Source organism: Gymnoscopelus microlampas, assembly GCF_963454915.1.
Source record: "Gymnoscopelus microlampas genome assembly, chromosome: 9".
In the NCBI taxonomy this organism is placed as follows: domain Eukaryota; kingdom Metazoa; phylum Chordata; class Actinopteri; order Myctophiformes; family Myctophidae; genus Gymnoscopelus; species Gymnoscopelus microlampas.
Genome location: NC_139946.1, coordinates 6520277 through 6531483, shown reverse-complemented (window position 1 = coordinate 6531483; position 11207 = coordinate 6520277). Strand labels below are relative to the sequence as shown.

Here is an 11207-nt window from a genome sequence, read left to right as displayed (position 1 = left end):
GCGATCTGCTTTTAAATCCAGGAGCACGTAACAACGTAAGTACGTCAGACGCCGGTGCTGGGAGTCTGGGTAATGTAGTTGATGTTGTGGTGGTCAGATAGAGCGGGACATAAGGTTCTATGGTGTAATGGTTAGCACTCAGGACTCTGAATCCTGCGATCCGAGTTCAAATCTCGGTAGGACCTAACCTTTTCTCCATGAATTTGAGTACGTGGGGATCTCATTTGAAACAAGCCATTGCGGCTTTTATGAGCGATCCATTTTAGTTAACCTTATATTGTAAACAGTACTTCCATGTGCTTTTTCTCTGCAACCTTCTGAATAAAGTATTCATTCAATCAATCACACAAGTCCAGATCGTCATTATTTGTATTTGCTCCACTGCGCCCTCTACAGATCTGGTCAATATAAATTACCAATGACCAGATCGGTAGAGAGCGCAGTGGAGTAAATCAAATAATTTCCTGTCTGGCGGACATATTTTGTTCTCTGCCCCAAAAAGCGGATTATACAGAGAAGGTGGGGTCCTGAAACGTTTCCCACCACGGAGAATAGTCTTTCAACAACACAAAACTTCCTTTGTTTCAGTGAATAGCGAGATAGTTTTGTTTATTTTTACTGGAGTTGGAGACCTCGCACGGCAGTGGAGTGTTCAGTCTATGAGAATAGCAGAGCGCCTGGCAGAACGTTAGAGAGAACGCTCTGGACCAGAGCTAGTGGTCAGCTGTCTAGTTCTCAAACTCAAACTGTAGATGCTTGCCTGTGTTATCTTCAATTTACACAATAAGTCTTAGATATGACTGTATCCTCAGTTATAAGTAACGCAGTGGGTTAGAAATGGAAATTACTGAATAAAATGCATGCGCCGATCGACGCCGTAGTACAAGACACCATTTCCCACAATCCAACACTGTGTTGTGGTTGACGTTCAACAATGGCGTCGTCCACCGACAGTGTGGAAAGTAGGACGGGGTTGCTAAAAGACTCTCTATCAAAGCTTGGATTTGAAGCGTATCCTCTTAAGGTATGGTTGTAACACTTTGAACTACATCTGATGCTTGATCGATAGCGAGAAGATGCAGAACGCATCATGCTCTAGTCTTAGACTAGTTATAGACCATGAGACTGACATTGTTTTGATCGATTCTGACACGTGTGCCTCAGCCTTGGACCACTCCCCCATTAGTCCATGCAGTGGTGGGAAAAGTACTCAAATGTTTTACCTAAGTAAAAGTATCGATATAGAAATACTCTGTTACAACTTGTAACAGAGTATTTCTATATCGATACTTGTAACTTACAAGTAAAAGTCGGGAATTCAGTACAGTACTTTACTTGAGTAAATGTACTTATAGTGCAACATCCGTTGCTTTAGGGCAGAGGTTGACATTAACCAATGTTTTCATTGTCTTGATAGTCAGTGAGCCATGTCAACATTAAGTTTAAGTATACACACATTAAAATGTTATATCGCCAACTGATTTGGATTGTTATGTATAATAAATAATACATAAGCTTTTTTTTCCTTCTTCTTTAGAAATATTTTCTTTCACATGAGGGTGTAATGATGATTAGACTTAGAGTTCAGAGTTTGAATGAATGTAGAATTATGTGCAGGATGTAATTTGTATACACCTGTAGATGTGAAGGAACTTAATTTAAAAGAAAAAGAAAAAAAAACTCACACTTATGCCATTGTGCCAGTGATCTCTAAGGTTGCCTACCCCTGCTTTAGGGTTAAGCTCTTGTTATTTTGAATTGGGAGGTGTTGTCCAAGACTGACGGAGATACAAAAAAATATAACAGTCTTGGTCCAAGGCTACCCACTACCTATGCACTAGTCTAGTAGTGTATAAAACAAATTAATTGAGCCATTCCAGTGATCCTGCATGGCTGCATCTCACTTTATTTGTGTCTGTTCTCCACAGATAGGCTGGTACAACACAGTCCTGTCACCACCTCTCCGTCTTCCTTACTCAGATGACACTCTTGCTGTGGTGGTGCTCAGCACCCCCGACATGTTTGAACAAGCCTTCCTGCCCTTCATGGAAAGCATTGGTTGCCAGGGCGTGTCTGACCCCATAGACCAATGTGTCAAACACTACATCAATGCTGCTGTGTTGCAGGTAATGTGTGTGTGAGAACGCTCACCCCAAAACACGCTCACCCCGGGGATAATACGGCGACCTCGGGAACGGTCGCCACCAGGTATTCCTAAACCTAACCTCAGTAAAACTATGCCTAAACCTAACCTTATTCCTAAACCTAACTTCAGTAAAGCTATGCCTAAACCTAACCTTATTCCTAAACCTAACCTCAGTAAAACTATGCCTAAACCTAACCTTATTCCTAAACCTAACTTCAGTAAAGCTATGCCTAAACCTAACCTTATTCCTAAACTTAACCTCAGCAAAACTATGCCTAAACCCAATGTAGGAGCAAGTAAGGGTTAAAACAGCGCAGATGCTTCCCCGGCTGTAATGGTAGAAACAGTAGAGACAGAGAAACATCTGGATGTTCTGTTAGGGAGGACCACAGATGTGTGAGGCAGACAGAGAGAGAGGAGAGTATTGCACAATTGAGGAGAAGGAAGAGAGTCAGCCAGCGAACAGATAAATCTGGGGTAAGAGTCACCATTAGGAGACATGGAGAGTGTGTACAAAGGTGAATCTCGTGTCAGAGTAACTTGGCCAGAAATATCAGATAAACATGTTTGTGTCCTCTTTAGAATTATGGAAAGAACATGTTGCGAAAGAGGGTGACGCATGACCCCTCAGAGAATGGGGAGACAGGGAGGTGCCCCGAGTCAGGAAGGAGGGGGACATAGATTCTGAGAGCCCCTAAAACGATATATAAGGGCCACGCAGAGGAGAGGAGAGAGAGAATTCGGACCACATAAGAGCTGCTTGTGCTTGCTGCTTGTCTTCTGAGACTGTGAACTTTTCTATAATAAACCTTTGTATGATGTAACTTTCACGACTGGACGTACGTTCTTATACCAACACACCTGAAGTGATGATAATGGAGGACCTCTAATTACCTACACTAACCTTATTCCTAAACTTAACCTCAGTAAAGCTATGCCAAAGCCTAACCTTATTCCTAAACTTAACCTCAGTAAAGCTATGCCAAAGCCTAACCTTATTCCTAAACTTAACCTCAGTACAACTGTGGCTAGCCCTAAACTTATTCCTAACCTTAACCTCAGTAAAACAAATACAAAAACCACTGGGGGCGAGCAGTCCGCGGAAAGAAATGGGGGCGAGTGTGTTTTGGGGCGAGCGTTCCGGTTACCCGCGCGTGCATGTTCACGTACGTGCGTGCTTTGACCTAGTGAGTAATGTGTTTAACTTTTTCCTCATTTGTAGTGTTTTCCAGATCAGAAGGTGGATGTGAGTTATGACTACGAGATGCTGCCCAGTAGGAAACCTAAGTTCTTGGCCCAGACTGCTGCCCACGTGTCCGGAGCTGCCTTCTACTACCAACAGACTGATGTGACTGACCACCCATGGGGCAAGAAGGTGAGAAGAGCTGCTCAGCGAGATGCCCCATGCAGAGTTTCTCCTGTAGTGTACTGTACTGTACTGTGGTTGGATGGATGGATGGATGGATATTTTTGTATTTACTTGGAATCATACAGGTGCTACAAGGCTGCCTATTATTTTCTGTGTATAATTTTATTTGTACTTTTATTGGCTTCTTCAGTTTCATGAAAAGTTCCAATTTAAACATTGTGTTGCATTTGAAACCAACATTTGATGTGTTATTTCTTTCTAAATATGAAAACAAAACAAAAATGAAAACAGTAAAAATAGCAAAACACATAAAACATTACAATATGCTATGAGGTTATATTCCATTCAGAGAATACCTTATACAGATTTGTATCAGTAACCTCAAAGACTTTGCATCGATATAAGATGTATGTCATGAAAGAATAAACAAACACAAAACAAAAAGGGAGAAAAGGTGGAGAAACATCTCTTCGTTCCAGCCATTACAATTCAACAGTTTATAATCTACATGTTTGTATTCACATTTGTATGCATCAACATTTATCAATTTTGGAATCACATCACATCATATTCTACATAGACTCAGTGTTTACTATGTAATTTGTGGGTTCATGTTTTTGTTTTCTATTCTCCTCGCATTTGTATGAATTTGTATCTTCACTCAATGTCTTTGTTTCCCTTCCACAGAAGATGTTTGGAGTGTGTGTGCATCCTACATTTGGGGGCTGGTTTGCCATCAGATCTCTGCTGGTGTTTGGAGGTGTGGCGTCGGGCTCTGAACTAGTACAGCCTGCTCCTCCTGACTGTGTGCCTTCCAGAGAAGCCAGGATACAGCTGCTAGAGGACTTTAATCTCCGTTGGCAGGTACAGGTAGTACTGGGTGAAAAGGGTTTAGAAGATTCCAAGGGCCCTGGGCTGACGGGCCTGCATAGCTACCATGGTTTATGGATTATATTGTCAAATATTGGGTCGACGAATATGAAACGAGGTGTTGTCATAAATAATGCAACAAATTATGAGACGTTGGAAAACTGTGATTGTTATTGTTCCATTGGTTACTACTACACATAAGCAGTGTACAACCTCAGTTAGATTATTAGGAGTACCTGACTGTTAAGTTATTGGTCAGAATCTACATGTAACTTAAACTACTGCATCATTTGTTTCTGTAGGACTGGGCCTACAGAAACATCGTTCCCCCAGCCCGGACATACTCCCAGAAACAGAAGGACTACTTTGCCACTCCTCCTCCACAGCGATCTGCTCTGCTCAGTTCCTGGGGCTTCCTACAAGGGAAAGACAGTCAACTAGCACTAGACACCCTCTGTGAGCCACAGCTCTTGGTGAACGGACATGGGTGATGGAAACTGACAATGGCAGTACGGGAGACTCTATGGACACATGGGATGAAGTCGATTGCCTCGTCAGCCGGCTGCTAGCAAAGCGATCAGACAAATCGGTGCATTTCTAACTAATATATTATATGCAGGACAGGATAACAATACACAGTCTAAAATAAATGCATAATATAAGTGCAAAGTGGCAGTGCAGTATGAAAATATACAGGCATAATAACAGTAATGGCAGTGTAATACATGTGGGTATATATAAACAACAGCAACAATGCAGAAAGAAATTGCTCTGCTGGTCAAGTTCGCAGCAAGAATTAGCACAGATGATCACAAATAAATAATGATTGCATAGCATAGAGAATGATTATAATAATAGATAATTTATTGCATAAATGATGTTATATCTCTCTACGACAGACAGACACTCACACACACTAACATGGCTCTATCTTTGTAAAGAAACATACATTATGTATAAACATTCCTCCAGATAAGGGTTTGCCTGGAGGCACAGCCAGTTAGTGCACTGACTGGATGAGTCACAAGGACCCGAGACTGAATGTGACTCCCAACAACATGCCTTGTATGTCTCCTCTCTCTGCCCTCAGTTTTGCTGTGTCTCTACACCAGGGCTACGACAACCAGGATTTCTAAATAGGAACTGCACCTCAGGACAGTCGAATCCCCAGAAAAAAATACAGATGAGGACATGACCTTGGTGTTCTCAATGGTAGTTATCGACCATGCTCTCTACACACTCCACTGTCAAAATGAAGCAAATCCTGCCTAAAGTATAATCTTTCAAAAATGGCACTGGCCCATGCATTTATCAATAATGCATGACTACTGATTCATATGATAAGAAATATAATACATACTCCCAAGTTAACTTGCTAGTTTCCTAGAACAGTGGTTCTCACCCAGTGGGTCGGGACCCCAAAGGGGCAGGGGTGCCGATTAATGTCCGCGCTTTTGGGTGCGCTACGTGCGTGCATGCGTGGCCAGTCCGTGCGAAAATGTACGGTTATTTTCCGGGTTTGTTACCTTTTTTTATTTTATTTTTTACTTTAAAGGTTTCATGACATTCAGTTTTACAACACATTAAAAGTCTTTGTCATGGTCCTTCAAACGTGTATAAAATTTTTTAACTGAAAATTCCACTCCAGTTATCCATTGCAGGTGTTTTTCTCTCACATTTAAAGCCTTTTCAACTGCAATGAAAAAATAAATCTTTGCCTGCGGGTGTCGCTGTGGATTTTGCCTGTCAATCCTCACCTCTGCTCCGCCCCCCCCAAAGGAAAGGATAGGGGAGGGGCGGGATTAATGGCCTGTGACTTCACTATCCAAGGGCCAATCTCAGATTACTTTTCAGCCTAATTATTCAGAAAACCCCAGACCACAGAAAATCCACTGAATGTTCAAAGTTCAGTTTTTTTGGGTGTAATTGAGGTCATAAAACCCCCAAAAAAACAGAAAAAATAAATAAAAGTGAAAATGAATGTCATAGAACCTTTAATGCGGTTAATTTGGTACAGAAAATGTACTCCATGAAGTGAAGATATCGGAGTTTTTTTTCTTTTCCTTTTTTGTGATGAGTTTGTGATGGGTGCTCGTCATTTCCCCTGGGTGCTTTAGCCCCGAGGCTCGCGGCCTGAAAAGGTTGAGAACCACTGTCCTAGAACACAAGTCTGTTCTTTGCGTTTGCGAATAGTTTGCTATACCTGGATGTCCATGCAGAATCTCCCATGGGAGTACAGGTCCTCTGGGCTGCGTATCTCTCTCATACATAACGACTGGCTGAAACCTTACTGACCACTGACTGACCAGGTACATATGGATGCTTAAAGTTGGAGATTGATCTTGTCATCATAAAGCTTAACTGCACATTTGAAAAGCCAATATTGATGTAGACTCTACATAAATCATGGCTTTACATTGTAACGGCTTCAGTGAGTGTTGTGTGTTGTAGGGGCATTATGCCTTAACATTGTGGGTGTGCTTCTTATTTATTTAACCATGGAAAGTTGGTCTCTATTTTGATGTGTAGTTTTGTAAGATAAAGAAATGGTAATATATTTTGGTATAGGTAAGATCTACAGTATGTATTTCTGTATTAAGCATTGAATCAAATTCACTGTGTGACACATTCATTTATTGACTTACTGCATTGGCTTACTGCAGTCCTTGAAATCTCTGTTTGAATCAAATGAAAACAAACAAAAGCTGTGAACCTTATCTGTCTGATAGCAAAGCTCTCCTCTTCTTGGAGAGCACGGCAGCAGTCATCTTTTCTTCTTATTCAAGCTATAGTCATTAACTTCTTGCTAAAAGCTAACCCGAGCCAAGCTGTCCCAATTGTGCACTGAGTTACAGACAGAGCCACAAACCCTAGAAGCTACTGTTCCCTTGCTGGCGCTTCTCTGTGGTAATTGAAAAGTGATAAAATGTCCCTGCTGTTATACATTAATAGAGGCCCAAGTGTATAGATAGGTTACCCATAAATATCTGCATACAAACCCAACTCGGAAAAAGTTGGAAAATAAAGAAAGCAGTGATTTCTACATTTACTAATTGACTTATATTTCATTACAGACAGTATGAACACAAGCTATTTCATGTTTTGTCTCATCAACTTCATTTCATTTGTAAATATACTTCCATTCTGACTTCAACCCATTAAAAAAAGAAGAATACTTCTGGGGACATCTAAATTCACTGTAGGGCCTTAAACTGAATTGAAACAATTCAGAGATTTAAAAAAAAATAACTGAATTGCAGAACCAATGCAAAGACTTTAGGTTGATCCTTCATACTGGGACGGGGATATTTGTTTCCATAGCACTAGGTGTAGGCGGGGGGTTCCTTCCATTTCGACATCTCGCCACTCCGACTAGTGGCTTCCGCGTGCGGTTAGGGTTAGGTATAGGGTTCGTAACGTTAACGTCGGAAAGGCGACATGTCGGAAAGGCGAAATGCACCCGGTGTAGGCTTGTTAGGGGCCGTTCCCACCGCCGTCCTAGCCACTACATTGAATTTAGATTTCCCTAGACTATCAGTATGCGAAGATCTCCGGTCCTCTGGCTACGCGAAACTAGGAATAGGCTCTATGCATAGCAGCCATATTGGAAAGAAATTGGGCCTCTTCTTACTTCCTTCACAGGTGTTATCAATCAATGATATTAATGAAGGCTCTGTTCCATTCTGGTCCGGGTGCTGATATCGTGCATGTTGGCTCACTAGAAACACTCCATTTTGGTTCCCAAATGGCCCCTTATGGTGGGTGTGTAACTCTGAGAGGGTCCATTTTGTTCCATTTGTACACTCTCAGAGTTATGGGGGTCCTTGAAAATAAGACAACCACTATACCACACTAAATGGAACAGAGCCTTAATTAGTATTATTGGTAACACCTGTAAAAGGAAGTAAGGCAGGGGCCCAATTCATTCCCTATATGGCTGCTGTGCATAGAGCCTATTTAGCTAATAATGAGGTAAAATAAAAGTGATTGCAAACAGGTGTACAGAAGAAGGGGGGTGGTTGAAGGGGCCAAACATGAACCAGGAGTTTCTCTTTGTCCAGGAGGGTGTTGATCAATGAGGGGTCGGTTGGATTAGGATGATGGGAGGGATAAGGTGTAGCTGAATTCAGGTGTGGGAAGACTTTTGATGGTGGGTGGGAATTTTATATGGAACTTGTACAGCTATTGTTCGGGCGATAACGGGGTGTGAAGGGGCTCCACAGATGTTTCATGCAAGGGAATATGTGACGGTACAACAACTCATGGTCGAGTACCCCCCCAGTAGGTGACCTGGTTGTACTTCTGAAGGTGGCCAGCTGCTTGGGTCATTAAGCGGGCATGGTAATTATAAAAGCATGTACCACTGAACCAGATGGCAGTGTCTGGGAGTAGAGGGTGGCCTTTACTCATGAACTTGAATTGTCAACTTAATTTGCGAGAAGAACGGGACAAAATGACACCTCAAATGCTTCACCACTTGGTGTGTTCAGTCCCTAAACGTCTAGAAAGGAAAGGCAACATGACAAAGTGGTAAATGCTTTAGAGTCTCAACGTCTCGTGAAATATGTTCAAGAATTAAAACTGAAGTGTTTGTTTTGAAAAACAAAAGAAAAGTAACAAAATTCCTGAGGTAAAAAATCTAATAATTAGAATTTTTATTTAACAGATTTTTTCAGATAGGCCTATATTATGCACCTCCAGCACACAACATACCTCAAGCTAGACACTTATCTGTCTGCCTCTATGTAGCTATGTCTGCCCCCTCACCAGTAGCCTTTAGTTCCATTGTTCTCCATCTGTCTGCTGCTTACCCGACACCCACAGTGATGCATTATACATGTGACACTGCCTCTGCCTCCCAGCGCGGTGACAAGAGAAAGAGACCAGGCCTCAACGGTGACTAAGGTCTTTTTACACTGGGTCAGCGACCCCACAGTTCAACCTGCTGACCCATCATATATGACCTTCTTCTGGCCATGCCGTAACAGATACCGTTACTGTATAGCTACTAAGTTGGGTGGGGAAACCCCCTATTAAACGCAATCAATTATTTACAAACAAAATGGACATTGACCTACAGAGGGTATTCATACATAAATGATAAAATGTGTCCGGTTACCATATTCAGAGCTGGCTTCAGTAATGGAGAGAGACTTGCCCTTTGCGTTTTGCTGCTATTCCGGAGGTCGGGGGCTGATGGCTGGGGGGATCACTGCTTCACACCAGTAGTTCTGCAGTAAACTTCATTATAGCGTTCACATACATTGCATTGCCTCTAGATGTCACTGTTCTCTTGATGTTGGGTGACTTAGCCATTGCACTCCTGTCCTTCAAAGATCTGCAGATGTTCAACACTCATTGAAAAGTCAACTATTATGCAGCCAGCCAGGCAGGCGGTCTACCTTATCCTTATCAGTTTGATGTGGTATAGTCAATCTAATCACTATAGTATGCACTAGATTCTAGTGCATACTATAGTACGTAAGACATAGGCCTACTAGAAAGTGCATATACTGTGTATATACTCACTGGCACCACTAAGTGCTGCAGCAGTTTAATTATCTGTTTGAGCTCCCATTACCCTGTATTAAAAATACAAGGTACAGGGTACTAAAAATGTATTTCTATCAACATTCATTCATTCATTCATTTATCGTGAGGGACACCCCCAGCATTCCCTCTCCCAGAGCCTCATTCATAAGGTTCTAGCTGCAGGATTATCCCCACCCCACCCCTTCATGCTATACTTTTCTCTCTCTCTCTCTCTCTCCCTCCCTCCCTCTCTCTTCCTCCCTCCCTCTCTACTTGGCTTGCCCCATTCCTAACTCTCACTCTCTCACTAGCACACACACACACACCCACTGCATCCCTCTCCTCACTCCTCCTATACCCTCCTCTGCTCTGTCTCTGTGTACTGATTCAGCAGTTCGAAGCATTGTGCCGCAGGTCTGCAGAGAGGCAGACCACAGAGTTAATTATACTCCTACAGATACTCTCTATCTCTATCCCCCCCTCTCTGTTGCTCTATCTACCCCCCCCCCCCCCCCCCCCCCTCTCTCTCTCTCTCTCTCTCTCTCAATGGCTGGATTCACATTAACTGCACATAACTCAACTCCCAATGCAGTCCCGCCCTCAGCCTATCTACACAGTGAAATACGGAGTGTTCATTTAACTGTGAAAGCATACCGAACAAATGTAGCCAAGTGGACCCTTAGGGGTACCGTTTGGTTTCGAATGGATAAAGTATCACAGTGCAGCTCCAACATTTATGCGCACATGTCCCACACATGAATATTACTGCTTTAGTTTCCTCTTTATTTCATTTAATTATGAGTCAAAAGATAATCACTGACTTGGCTGGCATAGTACAGTTCATTCCATAAAATGGTCTTTTGGGGTAAAACATTAAAGGCAAGTGTATACAACAGTGAAAGAAAAAAAGATGAAGTATTTGCACATATCACTGTCTAAAAAGATATAAATATGATTAAAAAATAAATATATATATACACACACACACACGCACACGCACACGCACACGCACACGCACACACACACACACACACACACACACACACGTCACCACATGTCTTTGTCAGGTAATGAGGATAACGGTGCTGAATCCCTCTGGAAAGTTACATATATTTTTGTATCTTTTACCCCATTTTGTCCCAATTTAGTTATTGTGCCAATTCCCACTGGTCCCTTGTTGCTGCTGAGCTGTACTTGTTAGTTGGTTAGAGAGGGTGTAGAGTGTAGACTGTATAGACGAACAACTGTCTGCTCTGATACATAGTATGAGTCACTGCTTGTTTTTCTTTG

The 11207-nt window shown here is 42.2% G+C and overlaps 1 protein-coding gene across 2 annotated transcripts; it reads left to right on the top strand.

Annotated features, from left to right (window-relative positions):
- Window positions 1-932: 932 nt before the first annotated feature.
- mmachc (metabolism of cobalamin associated C) lies at window positions 933-7409 on the top strand. 2 transcript variants are annotated; one of them, XM_084067250.1, is made up of 5 exons: window positions 933-1024; window positions 1929-2126; window positions 3369-3521; window positions 4203-4379; window positions 4688-7409. In XM_084067250.1, exons 1-5 carry the CDS (start codon window positions 935-937, stop codon window positions 4874-4876), a joined length of 807 nt encoding a protein of 268 aa, XP_083923376.1. In that variant the 5' UTR covers window positions 933-934; the 3' UTR covers window positions 4877-7409. The 2 variants fall into 2 exon arrangements, with proteins under 2 accessions (XP_083923376.1, XP_083923375.1); XM_084067249.1 differs by having other exon boundaries at window positions 4203-4385.
- The last annotated feature ends 3798 nt before the right edge of the window (window positions 7410-11207 follow it).